Genomic DNA, 20,449 nt, shown 5'->3' on the forward strand with positions numbered 1-20,449 from the left:
GTCAGATATGGCCATAGATGAGGAACCACCCGCGCGCTTCAGAGAGCCAGGCGACCCATTTACCACGCGTGAGACGGCAATAAAAGAGAGCAAGCGTACGTATATTTTACTCTTTATCATATCCCCTAGGGTATAGCTAATTGAATTCGGGGAATAGATCAAGGTGGTGTCCTAGGCCATGTGGTAGAGAAGGCCAAAGGTATCGGATACCATAGTTAATTAACTATTGATGGTATCAAAGGCGAAGATCTCGCGGCATTCCGTGGTTCCAACCCTGCTGCAGCAGCAAAAGCTCGACATTAAGAGAAGAAGAGGAAGAGGGAGGAAGTAGATGGTGGAGGAGAGGGTGGTTGGTGAGAATAGTTAGAGAACGTTGCCTTAATATCCATGCAAAGCCACATAACCTTGCCAGTGGTGGGGACCCTAGGAACACTCACCACAGGGAAGACTACGAGGTGAACTTGTGGAGGCCAGAGCCAGACCAATAACTACTATCCCTGCCCAACCCCACTGTAGAAGATAGATTTATTAGGACTCGGCATAAATTCTCGCTTCTCTATAGGGGGTTTAACCGCTTTCTACTAAATTACAGCTACCTTATGTCTTCATTCCTTCCACCTATTCTATAGACTAGGTACACAGCCTATCCGCCGACCACTGCTTAGAACTCCCATAGCGCCTGTTAACTCTTTTATATAAATAGCGGAGAACGATCCCAAGTTTTAAAGATATCAATAATATAACCGGGACACCTAATATAAAATGGCTTGTTCTGTTCTAGAAAACCTGGAGGTTATTATCGACTGACGCTCTACATTTGACACAATGCCTGTGACTACAAGGAGAATGAGCGAAAGGCAGCGCTAGGAAGAGGAACACACCATTGTCGACCAAGTCTCCAGAGGCGTCATGATGTACCCTGTGTTTTGTACAGCCAAAATACCCTCAGAGATACGATATATATTTATGAGTACTAGTGGACTCTCTACTCACTTTTTTAGATTCTTGACGAGTTTATCGATGAGTCGTATACGGGAATAATAGATACCATCGGTGATAACGTCCCTGATCATGGCGCGTCTTCATATATTCTCCTAATAACTGATCTCGACTCAATCAACCATGGTTCCCGCAAGCCAATGCTAGTAGATTTTGAATCTCCCTTTCTTCACTGGATAGACGAGCATGTTCGAGACTGGGTGACGAAGGAGTCGAGGCTTGAGTGCTCCTTTATCGCGTTAAGAACATTTACTATACAATCGATAATAAAGTATGCCGGGTAGGATATATCAGCGTTAATAAGATCCCGATTATCGAATGTTTAGCGAAATATTTCATGCAGATCGAATGGTAAGGCCCCCTTGCAAATGGTTGAAGTAGACTGGAAAGAAACAATGTCAGGAGTAGACGGGGTATATGACTGGAAGATCGAGAAAGAGAATGCAATGCTTCAAAAGAGACGTAAGGAGCTTGAGCAGGAGAAAAGGAAGTGAAGACTGTTCCTCCTAGGGCTTGCATTGCATGATATGAGCATGCAAAGGGTTGAAAAGATCTGATTTTTGATTATCTCGATTAATTGAAAGGCTGGCTCTAATTATTAGTCAAAGGCGGTAAGACAAAGCATGCAGTGGGAGGGGAAAACTCATCATAATACAAGGATAGCCGTAATTAAGAAGCCTATCTTTTAGGTGATAATAGAATAAGTGAGATAATAAACCTCTATCACACACTCAAATCGCGTCAGTTGCCTGTCTCTCCTCTCTGTTCTTCTCAACACTAGTGCAGTCGTCGAAGGAAGCAGGATGATGTAATAGCGGAAGTAAATACGATGGGTTACGATAAGGTTTGCTTATCTGATGGTGGTATTACGCACTAAATACAAATAAATTACCAATGATACATGTTTAGTCATCCTCAACGCCTTCTTCGAATCGACCAGAAAAAGACAACGACATGAACAACTTGTTACTTGATATCAGGCTATACGTCACTATCTTCAGGGCCAAATACTGCCTGGTGGGCATCGCAACTACCATACCTCCCCACTTCTAGATGCAGAAATGCTGACCTGGTAAATAGAGCCCATGTTGATCCGGATTCCCACAGCAGCCAGAGCTATATTGTTCATGCCACCTCACACAAGTCTCCGTTCCGTCGGCAGTGACGCAGCACTGAAGTGATTGATGGTCGTGGTAGGCCATCGGGATAAGACATAACTTGGTGGACCTCTCCTGGGAACGACTGATAGCTTCGTAAGCATGGATTGGGATGGCGTGGATCTGGCAGGAGCCAGGCCGCACACGCCTGACATCATGAACGACCCAGCTTTCGAAACCAACCATGGGAACAGGACCGGAGGTGCGGATGAAATGGATACATGTCGGATATGCCGTGGAGAAGGGACTGAGGAGGAACAGCTCTTCTACCCCTGCAAGTGCAGTGGGAGCATCAAATTCGTCCATCAGAACTGTCTCATGGAGTGGCTCTCTCATTCACAAAAGAAACACTGTGAACTGTGCAAGACACCCTTTAGATTTACGAAACTTTATGACCCGAATATGCCGAGTGAATTGCCGGTACCGGTATTCCTGAAAGAGCTCTTTTTGCATGCTTGTCGAGCGCTGCTTACCTGGTTACGGTTTGGTCTGGTTGCCTTTGTTTGGCTCGGACTGCTCCCGTGGTCGATGAGGACGATATGGCGGGGCCTGTTTTGGCTTGCAGATGGACGATGGCCCGTTCCGGATACGATACAGAGACCTGCTTCGGCAGTTGCCAATAGGAGTGTAGCCTGGCTTGCTGCCCATGGAACCTCTCCTGCCAGACCAACTCTTGCGTGGGACGTACCCGGCATGTCAATGGCCACGGCTAGCCCTCTGGTCGGTAACCCTCAACCGCAAAGTGCTCCTTCAATGCTCAACTTTTCCACTGGTGAGCCATTGATATACTCTATTGCAAAAACTTTCCTCTCCAACGCCTTTTCCGCCCCTACGCCCTCCGGCGCGAATAACTCAGCTTCTGCAACAACAATTAGGCGCATACGACAGCCATCATGGCTTTCGGACATGGCCTTCTTAAACAACGCCACCTCCTCCCCTGCGTTGAACAACATCATTATCGATACCTTGGAAGGTCAGCTTATCACACTCCTTGTCGTTATATCTTTCATTCTTGTATTCTTAATTAGGGAATGGGTTGTCCAGCAGCAACCTGTTATCAACCTTCCAGAAGGCGAGGGAGAAGTTCTTGGCCAACTACTTAATCGCGCAATGGAACAACATGCGGCTGCAGAGGAGGTGCATGAGCAAGAGGCGGAAGAGGAAGCTGTTGCTGAAAACGAAGCCCCTGGGCCCGAACATCAATTGGAGGAATCAGATCATGAACCTGAAAATGAAGTTGGCGATGCCCCTACCCAAAGAAGAGGCGTTTTCAACGAGAATCCCTTACCTGATACACAAACTTTTAACCCTTTTGCCCCCAATTACGTTGGCCCATATCCTGAGAACTCTCCTTATGTTCATAATGCTCGTGGCCAAGATCCACCAATATTCCGCGGCAACTTTCATAACCATAACCGGCCTTTTCAGATACCAGCTGATGCCTCCAACCGTCCTAGCATGTGGGATGAACCAGAGACAAATTTCACTTATCAATCAGCTGGGGCTCGTCATGACTTCACAGAATTTGGACAGAATGAGGGCAGAGAAGACCAAGACGAGAAACCAGATCAGGGGCCTTCTACTACAAGAGAACCCATGGCCGCGCGGGAAAATATACCACCATTCAACCCATTTAGTGGACAGACTACTCAATGGAGGTTTCCTGACTTTGATGAGGGACATACCTCCCCTGCTGAGGAGTCAAGCTATCAGCCATCACGAACAACTCCCGCTGCCTACGAAAATCATACTCATGTGCCACACTACGAAAATGATGGCTCAGATGCAGGGGGAGCAGTAGTGGACTCTCATATTCCAGATGCCCAATCCACGGGCTCTCAATCAGGCAATGATGACAATGATGATACCCCTCCAGGCACTGCTGCTAATGCCCGCAATACTGAAGATGCGTTAGGGGATGATGAGGCCCTTGAGAGAGATACAAACGCAGAATCCCATCCTGATTCTCCAACTCAGCCCGCTTACCCTAGAGAAGAGCTACTTTATACGCCGATAATTCCGCCAAGGAATATTTTCGATAGGATGTTTAATTTCTTTTGGGGTGCCATTCCAATTGTGCTTCCAAATGAGGAAGACGAGGAAGGCGGTGCTGACCCTCAACCAGCCCTTATTCGACAACACCAACGGCATAGGCGGGGTGGCGGTGACGCAAATGAAGCGGCCAATCGTGGCCGTGCAGCAGCGCCAGCTAATGATGCTCTGGACGGCAATGATGCTGAAGCTGTTGAAGATGTAGACGACCTTGAGGGCGTTATGGAACTTATTGGAATGCACGGCCCTCTCTTTGGTCTGCTACAAAACGCAGTCTTCAGCGCACTGTTGATATCATTTACCGTCTCCATTGGTATATGGCTTCCTTATCTTTGGGGTAAAATCGCTTTGGTGATGCTGGTCAACCCTGTTGGACTATTCATCCGAGTTCCAATAACCGCTATCTCAATGTTGGCCGATATCACTGTCGACCTAATCCTCGGATGCTTTGCATATGTAGTCTATCTCATGAATGTGTTGGTTCGGGCGATTTTGGCACAGCTAGGCCTTTTCCTCCCGAGTCTCGGTAAACTCTCTGCTGCTAACTCCATTACTTTCGCCTCCCTATCCTTGATGGAAGGAAGTAGCCAGAGATTAACTGGGCTTATCACGACCATGTTTACGTTTCATGAAACTGACCTTCCTATGTTTTCCGCCGTATCACACGAGGCGCTGAAATTACATCAAGCCAGATTTGCCTATCTAGGACATATGCTCTTTAATGGCGGAAAGGCTCTACTACATGATATACCCCTGAGCATAATTCAGTCAGAAAAGCCTCTCCTGGCGGTTAAAAGCTTCCTTCTGGCTGATCTTCCAAAGGCTCCTGGCCTAGCGTTAACTTTGCTGAAGAGCCTAGGAGAAGTTTTTGGCATTGTTAATGGATTAACAGATTGGTCAACTTCCGATACCCTTATTCAAAACTCAACCACGTCCGCAAGTTATGAGTTAAGTCGCTGGAGCTCCAAAGATCGACTGATTGCCATAATCCTAGGCTACTGTTTTGCTTCTCTCCTCGGTATTGCTTATCTTCGCATATCTGGTATTATATCTGGGACTCGCCGTGATGGGCAAATAGGAGATGGTCCGCTTGCTGAAATCCTTCGTCAAGCAGGTGGTGTAATGAAGGTCATTGTTATAATTGGGATCGAAATGATAGTTTTCCCATTATATTGCGGTATCCTGTTAGATATTGCATTACTACCTCTCTTTGGGAACGGCCTATTTGCATCTCGAGCTGCATTTACATTGGAATCTCCGTTAACGTCTCTGTTCGTCCATTGGTTCATCGGAACTTGCTACATGTTTCACTTTGCGCTATTTGTCTCAATGTGTCGGAAAATTATGCGCAGCGGTGTGCTTTGTAAGTTTTCATTCATCTATCATTATTTTAACGATAAAAGTGGTACTAACCCTGGCAGACTTCATTCGCGACCCTGATGACCCTACATTCCACCCAGTACGTGATGTACTTGAACGAAACATCACTACACAACTTCGGAAGATCGCATTTAGCGCCCTAGTGTATGGAGCTCTGGTGATTATCTGCCTTGGTGGGGTTGTTTGGGGCCTATCGCTTACATTCAGCGGTATTCTCCCCGTTTACTGGTCTTCGAATGAACCAGTTCTAGAGTTTCCAGTTGATCTTCTCTTCTACAACTTTGTGATGCCTGTCGCCATTAGAGCAATCAAACCATCGGACGGATTACATAAAATATATGACTGGTGGTTCCATGAATGCGCTCGAATGCTTAGACTTACGCATTTCCTCTTTGGAGACAGAAAACCTGACGAGGAAGGGTATTTTGAATATCCTACGTGGCGAGAGGCGTTCCTTAGCTTGTTTACCCGAGAAAAACCCAGGCCTCGGCGTTTCCTTCGCAACGGAAGATTCGTTCGAGCACCAGCTTCGGACCAAGTGAGGATACCTAAAGGGGAACAAGTATTCGTGGAAGTCAATGAAAATAATGAACGTATAGATGGGAATCCCGATAATGATGACGGTCGCCATGGGAAGAAGAACGAGATGTACTCACCAGTTTACGTTCCGCCAAATTTCCGAGCAAGAATTTTTGCTTTCCTGTTACTGCTTTGGGTTTTTGCTGCAGCTACCGGTGTTGGAATTACTATAATTCCTCTCATAATTGGGCGTCGGATGCTGTCGTTCATGTTCCCGCCACATATCCGTGTGAACGATATCTACGCGCTATCAGCAGGAGTTTACGCCTTTGGAACCGTGTATTATGGATACCTACACTTCCATAAAATAACTGACGCTCTCCATGAAGGCGCTGAGCCGTACATGAGATCACCGAAGCAACTTCTATACAAAACTTGCAACCTAGCTGTTCGTGCTCTCCGTGTCGTATACTTAGCCGCGGTAGTAGGACTATTCCTTCCCTCAGCTTTCGCCCTCATTACCGAATTTTACCTATTGATTCCATTACACACCTATCTAAGCCCATCGGAGACGCACATCATTTACTTTGTGCAAGACTGGACTCTTGGAATCCTTTACGTTCGGATGGCAATTCGATTCCTGCTCCGAAAACCCTTATCTCTATCTGCCATGGCGCTGCGTGGTATAGTTCGTGACGGCTGGACCAACCCTGATATCTGGCTAGCAACGAGGGTATTTTTTATCCCCGCAGCCCTTGTCGTACTCATTGCCACTGTGTGCCCACTCCCGATCGGTTTTATCCTAAACTCTACTCTCTTCTCCGAGTCATCTGCTACATTCCACTCTCAGGTTTATCGATATTCCTATCCCGCTTTCTTGGTATTAATGCTTTTTGTCCGGGGGGTACATGTTCTCCAACGTCAGATTGGCGTTTGGCGAGTCAGCATTAGAGATGATGTATATATGATCGGGGAACGGCTTCATAATCTGGGCGAGAAGCGTGCAAGGAATGTTGGCCAGGCTAGGAGGATGATTACTTCATGAACATCTCCATTTTGTATAAATATATTGTTTCCGGTTTTGCACTTAAATAGCCTTTGATATTCTCTCTTTTCTTTTCTTTTTTCTGTGTCGGTGGGGATCTCTGAAATTGTACCTCTAGGAGGCTTACTCTCACGCAGAATTAACAATATCGTTGGAGTTGCCAATGACTTCCTCATTCTCAATAAAACAGCAGATAGGTTATATGTATGGATACAAACTCTTAATGCTATTGGCCAAAAAACCTGACCTCAATATAATAACTTATACAAGTCACGTGCTTGCTTTTCTCAATAACTCGATGTTTGTATGTATTATATAATCAGGTCACAGGCTTTGGTCACTATACCGAGGTAGCACTAGCTTAGTGTATTCTCCGCATAAACAAAATTTCTTGTTTCATGTGATGCGGCTCTTCAGCCTTATCACTTTCGACAGTCATCCCCTTCATACCAAGGAACGATCTCCTCATAGGTAGTGGGCCTTACCTTGGGTATAACTAGAAAATGCAGGCGATTTTAGCCACAGCTATATTGCCGATCTATAACAAATGAGCAAATAAGGTGGAATATGCGGGGGGCGCCCAAGATTTTAGATATCGTCCTCTAGCTAATTCTCCGCCTTCTTCCCCTTACCAGTTCTAGCCCGGGTCAGCTGTTATAGATAATATTTCTGTATCCTTCTATTGTGCGCGCTATGCTCCTACTTTTACCCACTCGAGCCGATGTAAGTATCTTCGTGAATATTCTGTACCAATGGCCAACTTTTCTGATTTCCGTCGTTTGAAATAAGCTCACCGAACTAATTATGGTGATGATTGTATTTCTCAATTAGTAACCACCAGCCGAAGTCTGATAAAGAATATTCTCCTAAATAAGTCTACCTAATCATTGCTTCCTTTGTATTTCTCCTCCTTTTAGGCTATCAGTGCCTTCCCTAACCACCAAAAGATATATGCTCGAAATTACAATCATTTCTATTCTTGGTGTTCTATGCAAGGCGAATTTCTTACCCTCATCTCAGTGTTGTGACAGATCTCTTAGAGAGCTTTGTCCTAATCTCTTGCCCTAAACTACAGAGAGTACGTGCATTAAGCTTATTCTTCAAGTTCCTGCACGTGATGAGGCTAAGCAAACGCTTTCTTTTTTATGGATAGTTATTCCGTTCCGTGGCTGATTTAGGCTGCATGAATTCCTAGTCCCTGATTGGCCGGCCCCAGGCAGCAATGTTCTTCAGGGCTTTGGCGATATATATAGACGACAACCTTGCCATCGACGGCGCAAGCACAGCCGCAAGAGAAGCAACATCATTATCCCAGCGAGATAGGTTGGTTTATATATCATATTCAAGGCAGTCTCTCTCCTAAAATAATGAGAATCTCACCACAACTTTATTGCTGAGTATTCAAGTGCCAATCTCGACGTCATGTCGGTCCTACGACACGGCAGCGCTTTTCTACAGCGACGGCTGACGAAGCTGTATACTGACACCAAATCATCTTGTGAGAGCGTTACTACAGCTGCCAGGCCGAACGATGATCCAGAGCTTGTATCGCTCAACCGTCATTTTCGCACTCAAAAGGATAGACTGCTAGCGTGGGGTCTAGACTGGAGCGATGCCAGTGCAGCGCAACCAAATGATATCGATGAAGCCTTGACGGAAGCTGGATTCAGCGATGTGGTCGCCGGTGTCATGTCTTCTATCCAGAAACTTCTCAATGAAGCAGAGCGACTACAACACCCTAATACTCCAGCCATGTCACCAGATGGACTGGGTGGCAAGGTTACTGACGGAAGTTACCCGTCTGGTGCGACTGGTGGCGTGAAGACAACCTGGACAGAAGCAGAGATATCTCGATCTAAAGTATTGTTGGAAGAGTTAACATCCCACATCGATACCCTTTATGATTTATCGGCATCGAGGAGAGACATGAGCATGGGCATAACTTCAAATACACCCCAGAATGAAAAATACACTCATCACCGCAACTTAGAGAAACATTCTAAAGAAGCCAAAGAAGCCCTTCGTCCAAAACTGATATCCTCGAAATCTGCCGGTAGCAGACCAGCTTACCATCACGAAATTTCTCCAACACAAACCACTCAGGATATGCCTGCAGGGAACCCTTTTATTAGAATGCATGTTGACCCCGCTCTCGCCGCCATGAATACGGAGGCATTCCAGCAACAGCCGCTCCCATTCCAGAAACAGCCGCTCCAAACTCAACCTAATGGGGAATTCTACCTGGATCGCAGTGCATTGAGCCTTTCGAAAGAGCATATCTCGCATGCCACGACTCCTCCTCCATATGAAGCCATTGCCGCCTCAACCACTTCTAGAGCAGTGGGGTATATCAATAGAGAAGCTATCCCATCTTGCATAGCGGGAAGTTGCCATGGGGCTTCCATCCCAGTGATGGTCGAATTTTTGCCAATTTTGATGGAAGCACAACGCTCCCTTTCTCACCCATTGAAGCAGCGCTTGAAGTCTATAAGCCAGACCCTTGATCGCTTGATAGAAAATTCAAGGGTTTCTCATCTTGGCTTATTGAGATTTATTGGTTATTATATTGACATGACTTACTCCCGGTACGGGTTCGTCTACCAGACCCCCATCGATGCTTTCCCATTCCTCAAACAGCCTTCCAATACCATGCAACCTAAACCACTCGTTTCACTTCTTCATAATGGTGATGACAAGCAGGAGGGTCCCGTACCCAACCTCGAAGATCGGTTGGCTTTGGCGTATAACCTAGTGCTATCAGCTCTACATCTACGGAGCCAAAACCTGGTTCATGGCAGTATAAACAGCAACAATGTTATGATATTTCCCGGGGTCCATGTGTCCAATGCGGGCTCTACAAATAACCAGGACCTAGACTATCGACGACCTTTTCTTACTTCCCTCTGCCAGTTTGACGGTGACGACAAAACTGCGCCCCCGGAACCCTTATCATCAAGTATGTACCGGCATCCTGATGATAGAAGATCTTATGCCGATAAATCTGCCTGGGCGTACGATCTATACAGTCTTGGCCTAGTCCTACTCGAGATAGGGCTCTGGACACCTATCGGGAGACTATGGAAATTGAAATACAATAACTCCATGTTCAAGTCAAGGATTGAAAACGTCTACGTGAAGAAGCTGGCAGCTAAGTGTGGCGGCGCGTACATGCAAGTAGTCCAGATTTGCCTTGATGCTCCAAACTTCCATTTATCAACGGAGCCCATGGCCGATTTAGGCCTCAGAATTCCGCAGACATACCATTATCCCTGGCATGACCCAAGCAGCTCGAACGATTGGAACACATTCTCAAAAAATTTTGTTTATACAATTGGAAAGGTTCTTTGGAAATGCTGCGGTGTTGATGTCTTCTCACCACCTCCGGCCTCTGACCTAGAAGACTCTCTCCCTCCACCCCTGGGACTTGGCTCAGAGTTATCATCGGTTCATGAAATACCTTCAAAAGAGCCAAGTCTGCAGTTCATGGAACCAACCGTTTCCATCGATGTGTCATATGACCACTCTGCGAACCCAGACATGAAGAATATTAGTGAAATATGCGAAAACAACGAGAAAAAGGCTCGCAAACGCTCTATGAAGAAATGGTCAAACGTGGATATACCCGAAGAGCACCTACAAGCCTGGAATAAGTCCTTGATGCCAAAATTAAGTAAACTTCTACAGAAGATCCTAAAGGATTCACCAGAATCCTGTAGCGCAACGCTACTAGTCGCTGGAGAAACTATCGACACGGCTAAGACAACTATATGCGTTACTTGTACTAATGTCCGAAAAGTGCGCGCCGCATTGAAGAAATACTTTGAATATGATCGCGAAAATTGGAATCTGATTGTTATTCGTGGAGATATAAAGCGATCCAAAGTACCACGGAAGAAACGCCGGAAACCACAGACAAACAAGCACATTGTTTCCCCGGAAGTCTCCACGCCCGACTTTAATTCTAAATATCAAAGAAAACCGATATGCGGTGCTTCTATTGGTGCCTTCCGCTACGATGAACATTTGCCACCTGTTTCATACGGCGGCGCGATTCTTGTGGATGGTATACCATATGGGATGACAGTTCACCATATGCTAGATACCCCATGTGATGATGACGATGATTACGATGATGGATACGATGATGACGATGGAGATTATCCCCCACGGTCTGCCGCAAATTACATACTCAACCCTGCGATCACTAGCTCTAACGCTACCTTCTCATGGGGTGATGACAACCTTCCTGAAGCCGCCTATCCATTAGAATTTTCAGATGATGAAGACGGTGATGACGGCCAATCCATAGCACATAGTCTTGATGAATCATTTGATGACCACTGGTTATCTGACGGTTACTCCAGCGATGAAGGAGACGATTATGGCGGTTTTGATGACGATGATGCAGCTTCCATTGGTGATACTGTTGGTGTTGAGCCCGACGAAGAGCCTAAAATCATGGTCACACAGCCTGCACTCGATGATGTTCATGAGGATTTCTTTCCAACCCCTGAAGATAAGGATGATGAGCACCTTGCATCTCATTCCCTAGGCTTCGTCCATGCTTCATCTGGAGTTCGACGATGGACTAAAGACGGTATTAAACATGAGGTGGATTGGGCTCTTATCAAGATCGATTTAAACAGGATGGAAGTCAAAAATCTGGTCCCCATATCATCACCGCAAGGGAATGATTCAAGATCCAGCCGGAGACAACCATATGGCCCTACCGGCTCCTTTCGGACTTTAACTAAGATTGCAAAGATTGGCGACTTGGGTGGCTTGAATGTACAGTGTTGTGGCCGAACGAGCGGTTTCCAGAGTGGACGAATATCTAAGGCGTTAACACTAGTAAAGATGTATGGTCGCCAATCTTTCTCGACCAGCTTTAGCGTTGATGGGAATTTTGGAGGTATGTACACTCGCTGTCCCTCGTTTTATCTATCAAAGTACTCAAAACCACTTCTTTATAGTACCCGGAGATTCAGGTGCTTGGGTATTCAACGACAAAGGTCAGGTATGCGGCCATGTCCTTGCGTGGTCTGAAAAGAGCCGCAGTGCATACATCGCACCGATGGAGATCCTGCTCAATGATATTGCTCGTACACTTTGCGCCTACAGTGTAAAACTTCCCGGCGGTGATGAGGAGATATGCTATCAAGACTCTTCTTCATCGGCACCTTTGCAGGGAGTTCCTCCATCAGTTCTGCCTGTTCACTCGATGAAGCCGCTTCCGCCAACTCCTGTTATGGCAGAGCGTCTTCCAGTAGACCTGCATAAGCTGTCACTTGTTGAGGAACCAGCTTGCAACAACCCCCGAGTTGGAAGTGTTACGAAAGATGTTCCTGGGACTTATAGAGCTAGTAGTCATCTCATGCCGCATGCTTGTGTGGGCCGACAGATTGCTTGATATGTTGTATCTATGCTGTATATTTTTGCATATATTTATTATAACGCCCAATACCCATTACTAGTTTCCAGTTTAAACACGCTGTCTTCATATACATTCCCATAGCTGGTAGAATAATACATTTGCCGTATCATATGCCTGCGCATCTAATCATCCCCCATTCGCAATGTTCAGTAGTATCGTTTCACCGTAATTCTAGTTTCCATTCCCATCATTCTGGGAAATCGACTGATTTCATAACAGAATCACTGGCTTCTACATTTGTAATTAGATATAAAGATATAATTCGAAATGAATTTTAATAGATTTTTTTTGGCATGATAAGAAAAGTCTCTAAGCTCATTATATAAATACTTCCCTTCATCTCATGATAACATAAAACATAAAGACCAAAAAAGAAAAGAATATACAGATGAGAAAGTTGAAACAAAACAAAACCGTGGAAGAGATGAAGCAAAGCAAAAAAAAATAAGATGATTAATTACATGGAAAAGGAAGCAGAAAATGTAAGCTTCGGCAGTAAATGGTCAGATCACGATGAGCCCAAGTATTTCAGCACAGCAGCCTTCTCTGTCTCGGGTAGCATGCTGAGAACCTTCTGTACGCCGCGGAGACCACCTTCCTTGTTACCCATAAGTAGAGCAGCAACTTCAGCAGCAATGCCATCGGTTTTGAGAGCCTCGATCTTCTCGTAGACATTTTTCTTGTTTTCTTCATACCAGATCGCGACGTCACGGTCATTTGACTCGAATTCATCGTCGGGGATTCCGGTCCATGATTGGAGTTTGGTGAGGTTCTCATCACGCTGTGAGCGTGGAGTGGTGATGCTAGATACGTTGGCTGGAGATGGGGTATTAGAAGGGCTGGGGATGGGGGAAGTGGCGGCGGTAGTAGACGGCGTTTGTGAGGCAGCAGTGGAGGCTTGAGTCGTTGCTGCCATGCGCTTAAGAATGACCTCTTCGCTAAGACGACGGCGGAGGCGCCAGTAGAAGAAGCGACGGGCGTTCTTCCATTCAAGAGGTTTGCGGATGGTACCCTTGGCTTCCATACGGCCAGCACGGTCGTGGAGGTCCGCGAATTGGAGGGCAATCTGCATGTATACGGGCAGAAGTCTTTCTTCGCGCTCGGTCATCTGGGCTTTGATTGAGGAGAGTTTCTCAGCGCCGAGAGACTTGTCCTTGAGAGACTCGCGGAGGGCACCATATTCGGGGTCTAGACGGGCCATGGTATCGAGCTGTTTATCGCGACGGTATTTAATGTTGACGATACCTTCGGGCTCCAGAATACCACCGCGCGCTTCAACATCGGCATACATCTCCATCTGATCCGGGTTGATGGTTGGATCAATGACGACCCAGGAGCCACCACGGAGTTCACCGTGTGGTGGGATGTAGACGAAGATGGGCTGCTCATACTTAACCAAGGCGTCGACAATGTAAGAACCGTACTTGAGAACTTCATTGTACATGTCACGTTGACCACCAGAGAAACCACGCCAGTTAGCGAGGATCATGACGGGCAGTTGCTCACCATTGTTGAAGTCCTTGAGAGCCTGGGCGGTCTTGAATGCAGAGTTGGGATACCAGACTCCTCCGGCTTCAGTAGAGAGCACTTCCATGGAATCAGGATTAGCAGGGTCAGCTGGCGTGACACAGTCGACAGATCGAGTTTCAACAGCGATAACACCCATAGGGATGCCTCCAAGTCTAGCACGGCCGACAACGACAGTTCTAGCCCAGCCACCAAGGGCCTCTTCGAAGGAGCCCTTGTCGAAGAGACCAGAAAGGAATCCTTCATCGTCTTCCTTTCCGTCAATAATCCAACGGACGTCATACGGTTGCTTGGGTGGAGGGCAGTATGTAATCTCTCGGTTCCAAGGGTCAGCCGATGGTCGAATGGGGATTGGAGCACCCTTCTTCTCCGGGATGAAAGACATCCATTCCACAATCTTGGTAATACCGGCAAAGTCGTCGTTGGCAGTCATATGCGATACACCGTTCTTGTACATGATTTGGGTACCGCCTAGTTGCAAGTTGGAGGTATACACTTCGCGGCCAAGGAGTTTGTTGATAGCCGGTGCGCCGGTGAGAATGATGGGCTGGCCCTCAACCTGAATGGCACGGTGACCCAGGCGAACGAGGTAAGCACCAATTCCGACGGAGCGGCAGGTGACTAGAGTGATGGTGAAGATGTCCTCATATGCCTTGGAGGTGGCACCGGCAATCAAACCAGAACCCCTGAGACACTCAACACCAAGGCCATCTTTAGCTCCAATGATGGTGGTGATCTTATAGCGTTCCTCGCCATCTTCAGTGATAAGCTCAGTGATAAGATCCTTCTTCTTCTCCTTCTCAAGACGCTTCTCTACCTCTGGCGTGAGGTAAAGGTACTTGAATCCGCTCTCTGGCTTCTCAGGGTTATTCCAAGCAACACTGAATTGAGACATGAGTTCATCAGCCATACCAATACGGGCTCCGGAGTTAGCAGACAAGTAAATTCTAGGAATGCCCAACTTTCTAGCCAATTCAGTACATTGGTAGAAGAACTTATCCTCCTGTGGTCCGAAAGAACCGATCTGGTACGTGATGTCGTTGGCAACGACAATGAAGCGTCTTCCGCGAGGGTATTCTGGCGTCTTAGCCGTGATCAACCATCCAACCATACCATGGGTGTTAGTTCCGGGTTCACGAGAGACTTCAGCCAAGTTATCTCTATCATCGAGAACAAGTTCAGAGTATTCGATGCATGCCCCTGGAGGAGGCCTCTTCTCAGCCAAGGCAGGATGATCAGCGATGGCAGAAGCCCAGCTGTTCTGGAAGGCTTGACGGAACAGCTCTGGGAAATCGTACACGTACTGAGTACCCATGAGATGGGCCTTGTAACGCTTGGGCTGTAGCCATTCCTTGGTTGGGTAAGGAGTCGAGACGGGACGCAAGTGCATGGATCCAATCTTGGTAGTGCCGCCGATGGAGTGGAAGATCCATTCTCCCTTTTCAGACTTACGCTCAACGTAAAGCTCAACTTGGATGATGTAGCCAGAGGTGTTAGTGATCACCACCCTGAGAGGGTAAGGTGAACCAGTGGCGGGGTCAGTGCAGAGGATACGGATCTCAGCGCCAGTGACGCGAAGGCGCCAGAGACGGCGGCCGAAACGCTCGAGGAAGCCAGCCAGGGCCTTCTCGACGTCAGTTGGCTGCAAGGGGAAGACAGGAGTGAAGTTAATGAAGATGTGGTTGAGATCGGAGTTGTTGTTGCCAATAATCTCAAGGGCGTCAAGAATATCAGTCATTAGGTTGTCGGCTTCAGAAATAAGATACTCTGCTGTTGGGATGTCATCACGTAGTCTGCCGGGGCGGACGACAGCACGAGTGAAGTAGCGCTTGTCAACCGCATTATCACTAAGCTCTGGGCCTTTACCAATAGCCTCGTAAACGTGCAGGTTACGATTTTCAGTAAAGACAGGCTTGATCTTGAATTTAGACAGACGGCCAAGTTCAAGCTGGAAGGCAAGTGCTGGTTCACTGTGGCGGATACTGACGTCTTCGGTATAGGTTGGTCCACGGAAGGTGAAGTAGCCGGGATAACTGCCATCCTCATGGCCGCAGACAAAGGTTAGACGGCGAATTCCACGAGCAAGCAGTTCAGCCTTTGCATCGTTGACAAGGGCGGTAAGGCGAGAAGCGAGCTCGGAGTCATCCAAATCTTCAACGTCACGGATGGCAACGTTGCAGACACCAGTAAGTTCTTCATCAGGCTCAGAACGTGGCACAGGCCTGCTACGATCAGGCAGAGAACCGTTCTTCTTTGGCTTGGCTGAAGCAGGAGTGACGCGTGGGAAGACACTAAGTGCCTTGTAGAGAACCTCCTCAGCTTCGTCGAGATAGTGCGCAGGAATCAAAACACCCTTTCTCGTCGCCTCGTCGGGACCCAATCCCTTGTTGGCGAAGGCCATGTCGCTGATAGATCCAATCTTCTTGAAGGGATTGATTTCTGAGATTGGCGTGCCTGGAACAGATGACACAGTTGATTGGGCGGACAAACCGAATTCGGAATGGGGCACTTTGCGGAGGATAAAGTCCCAAGAGACGAAGTATGGTGCTTCGCTTGTGTTATGGTATTCGATGCCCTTAAGGGCATAGGCACGATAAGCGCGACGAACATAGACTTCCAATGCTGCGAGGGAGACCCACTGATCGTTGTGAGCGAAGAAGAGCGGCAGGACATCGAAGACAGTGTACTTGGAGTCAACGACTTCCTTGAGAACATTAAGGTCAGGTTCTCTGTGATCCCAGCCAGTCTCTCCGTATTTGGACTCAATCACAGAAGAACGCAAGATGTGTTCCATCTGAGCAACTCGCTCCTCGAGAGAGGGAAGAGCACACTGGATAAGCACCTCACGGGCTTTCAGAGCAACCTTGGCGGTTGCGCGAGACTCAAGTTCAGCCAACTTGCGGAGGATAGCCTTGAGGTAGTTTGCAACGTTGCCAACATTAGGCTTGTTGGGACGATACATGTCAAGAATGGCGAGGATGAGGTTGTTCTTGGATCCGATCTTGCTATGCGAAAGCACAATCTGAATGACCTTTGAGATGTCATCCTTGTTCTCGTCACGGAGTTTCAGGATAACGCTCTCATCACGAGTATTGCCTTGTGCGAACAAGCGCTCGACCTCCCAGTATTGTTCAAGCAGGGAGACGATGATCTTGTACTCCTGCACCTTGAGGCCCTCCTTGTAGCGCTCAATGATTTGAAGGAGAGGCGCAATGGTAGCTCGCAGGGTGTCGGCATCGGCAGCCTTGACGTTCTCGTCGATAAAGCGGGTAACGGTCTTGAGGAGTTGGGCAGCTGGGAAATCCGCTTTGCGGGTCTTTGCACGCTCAATGACCTGTGTCATCTGGGCATCGAGTTTCTGTGGCATGCGAGAGTGCAGGGCAGAAGCATATGCGTTCCATTCTCCATATGGAAGTTCTGGGTTGCGCAAGACCTCAACGAGTTCGTTCAAGGTGCTTCCCATGATGACTTGATTGTCATATCCACGCAGGATATCCTGGAGAATCTTGAGGAGAACCATGAAGCGCTGTGGAGGCTTGTTACCCAGCACCTGTGGTGGACCGAGCTCAGGGAGTTGGCCGGTGAATGGAGAGGCGTGCTTGACCCGGGATGGGTCGTCAAGGGCGAGGATACCAAGAATATCTCCAGCTTCGAGAGTAGCTCCGGGCTGCTTGATGAATTGAACGACACCATCCTCCTGGGCGATCAAGGGCATGTACATTTTCATGACCTCAACTTCAGCGAATGCTTCACCGGCACGGACGTGTTCTCCGTTCTCAACGGTGAACTTGACTAGCTTACCAGGGCTAGGAGTTCGGAGCTGGGTGGGGTCATTCTCCTGCTCAAGAAGACAGGTCTTGCCATCGACGGAGAGACGGGTGGCAGCCGCTTCTTCCTTCCAGTAGACGTTGTGGCTTCGTCCGTCGAGCAGGATGAGAAGTCCACCGTCAGCTAGTGCACGAACACCAACAGTGCACTTGCTACCGTTGATGTACAAATGATAGCTGTCGATGCTGGAGCGAGTAGCGGTGAACTTATAGCGCGAGCCTTCATAGATGAAGTCAATTGGGAAGACGGTGCTGAGGACGTCTTTGGCAGGTACCTGACCCTTCTCAATACCCTTGCGGTATTCAGACTCGCAGGCTTCGCTAGCCAAGTGGGCTTTTGTCATGGCACCACAGATGACGGCGACCATTGGGTCCGGGCGCTCAGCGGTCAGTTTCTTGGTGATGAGCTCGTCCAGCCATCCGGTGGTGATGGTGTTGTCCTCGAAAGCAGGAGTTTCAAGCAGCTTAATCAGATACTCAACCGTAGTTCTAAAGTCACCACGAATACTCAATTCCTTGAGAGCAACAACCATGTGCTTTCTAGAAGCAGATCGGTTCTCTCCGTAGGCGAAGATGTGACCGAACTGGGAGTCAGAGAAACTGTGGATTCCGCCAGCAGTACCCACAGAGAAATAGCCCCAGACGTTCGAGGAACTTCGGAAGTTCAGTTCGTGCATCGTACCGCTGGAAGGCTTGAAGCCCTCACCCGGATCCTCGGACGTGATTCTGCAAGCGGTGGTATGGCCCTTTGGCTGGGGACGACGCTGAACCTTGGTGCTCTCCTCGTTGGAGAAGCCGAAGTCGATGGCGGAAGAGGTGTTGGGGTCGACACCATAGAGAAGACGAATGTCACGGATGCGGTGGAGAGGAAGACCCATGGCAATCTGGAGCTGGGCAGCTGGCAGGTTAACTCCGGTGACCATCTCGGTGGTAGGATGCTCGACTTGTAGACGAGGGTTGAGCTCGAGGAAGTAGAACTTGTCATCCGCATGGGAGTAGAGGTATTCGACGGTACCAGCAGAGACGTAGCCTACAAGACGACCGAGGCGAACGGCAGCCTTCTCCATCTCCTGGAAGGTAGCCTGTTTAGCGACGGTAACGGGGGCCTCCTCAATGATCTTCTGGTGTCTTCGCTGGACAGAGCAATCACGGCCAAAGAGGGAGATGTTGTTGCCATACTGATCAGCGAGAAGCTGGACTTCCAAGTGTCTAGCGTTTCCAGCAAGCTTCATGATGAAGATGGGAGATCCAGGAATCTCACTAGCAGCGGCATTATAGAGAGCCTCAAAGTTCTCTTCAGAGTCAACCTTGCGGATACCCTTTCCACCACCACCCTCAGAAGCCTTGACCATGACCGGGAATCCGATCTCGCGAGCCTTCTTGAGGCCTTCCTCGTGAGAATGGGTGCAGCCCTGATCATAAACACTGTCATCCACGGTAACGATGCCCTCCTCATCGACTTTGACCTCATCTACGCCCGTGCCCGACCACGGAATGCAGGGAACCCCCGCGTGCTGAGCAACTATCGTAGAAGAGATCTTATCTCCGAGAGAGCGCATCGCATTACCAGGAGGACCGATGAAGATGATCTTCTTGGGTGAAGCGGCAAGGGATTCGGGGAGCTTGGGGTTTTCAGACGCATGTCCCCTGGAGGGATTATTAGCCGTGCGTCAACGCATGCAATAACGCCAAAACACTTACCATCCAGCCCAGACTGCATGAACACCCGTTCGTTCCGCAACGTCGACGATCAGCTCGACGTTTGCGTAATTATTATTATTAGTTCCACCAGGGACCTATCCAGAGTCAGTGCCCGCTTTCTCCGACCATATCATAGAACCACCAACCTCTACGTATTGATCTGCCATACGAATATAGTCTGCATTCGCCCTCAAGTCCTCCGGCGTGGCCATGACGGTAAACTGGATCGCCCGCTCATCGCCAAAGGTCTCGTACGCCCATTTCCGCACTGATCGAATTTCCTTGACGGCCGCAATACCGTTGTTTGCAATCAAGACCTGCGCATATTAGCCAATTATTCACTCGCAAGCATCCAGAGTAGAAAAAAAAAAAACATACAGATGTAATGACAGAGTGGCCGTCATTCTTAGCCACAAAGTCCTTGACCGCACCCGGAGGAGCTAGATCCAACCGATTTCCACCGATAAAATGTGAAGGGAGATTATGTTTGGCAGCGTACGCGCTACCGTAGCCATTGACAGACGCTGAATTGCTTTCCGGCATGGTGACTGATTGTTTATAGGAGGTCTTGTATATCGTGAGATTGTATTCTTTTATGGGAGAGGGGATTCGGAGAGTTTCTTGGATTCGGACTCCGAGCTCAGTCTCGTCTCGTCTCTTTTATTCTCTGTGTCCGGAAGGGTTCAACGGTCTTGTCTGTGTGCTGTCTATCTTGTATCGTGTCTCTCTTTAGCCTGAACGCCGCCAGCTGTCTGCTACCATCCGGCAATGGCAATGGAACTGCGCAAGGAGTGAAGAGAAGAGAAGA

General features: G+C 48.1%; 4 protein-coding genes across 4 annotated transcripts; 3 read left to right on the forward strand and 1 right to left on the reverse strand.

Moving 5' to 3' along the window:
• Positions 1-762: 762 nt before the first annotated feature.
• Positions 763-1,493, forward strand: MCYG_04477 (uncharacterized protein; the record flags this gene model as incomplete). Its single annotated transcript, XM_002846694.1, has 3 exons — positions 763-792; positions 1,002-1,270; positions 1,343-1,493. 3 exons carry the CDS (start codon positions 763-765, stop codon positions 1,491-1,493), a joined length of 450 nt encoding a protein of 149 aa, XP_002846740.1.
• A 765-nt stretch (positions 1,494-2,258) lies between these two features.
• On the forward strand, positions 2,259-7,152 carry MCYG_04478 (RING finger membrane protein; the record flags this gene model as incomplete). The annotated part of the gene is made up of 2 exons (XM_002846695.1): positions 2,259-5,571; positions 5,630-7,152. The coding sequence occupies 2 exons, from the start codon at positions 2,259-2,261 to the stop codon at positions 7,150-7,152; spliced, it is 4,836 nt and encodes a 1,611-aa protein (XP_002846741.1).
• A 1,422-nt stretch (positions 7,153-8,574) lies between these two features.
• MCYG_04479 (conserved hypothetical protein) lies at positions 8,575-12,562 on the forward strand (the record flags this gene model as incomplete). The annotated part of the gene is made up of 2 exons (XM_002846696.1): positions 8,575-12,064; positions 12,126-12,562. 2 exons carry the CDS (start codon positions 8,575-8,577, stop codon positions 12,560-12,562), a joined length of 3,927 nt encoding a protein of 1,308 aa, XP_002846742.1.
• A 532-nt stretch (positions 12,563-13,094) lies between these two features.
• MCYG_04480 (acetyl-CoA carboxylase) lies at positions 13,095-20,184 on the reverse strand (the record flags this gene model as incomplete). The annotated part of the gene is made up of 5 exons (XM_002846697.1): positions 13,095-15,034; positions 15,095-19,587; positions 19,642-19,736; positions 19,788-19,958; positions 20,020-20,184. The coding sequence occupies 5 exons, from the start codon at positions 20,182-20,184 to the stop codon at positions 13,095-13,097; spliced, it is 6,864 nt and encodes a 2,287-aa protein (XP_002846743.1).
• Positions 20,185-20,449: the final 265 nt, after the last annotated feature.

Source organism: Microsporum canis, genomic scaffold (genome assembly GCF_000151145.1).
Source record: "Microsporum canis CBS 113480 supercont1.4 genomic scaffold, whole genome shotgun sequence".
Taxonomy (NCBI): domain Eukaryota; kingdom Fungi; phylum Ascomycota; class Eurotiomycetes; order Onygenales; family Arthrodermataceae; genus Microsporum; species Microsporum canis.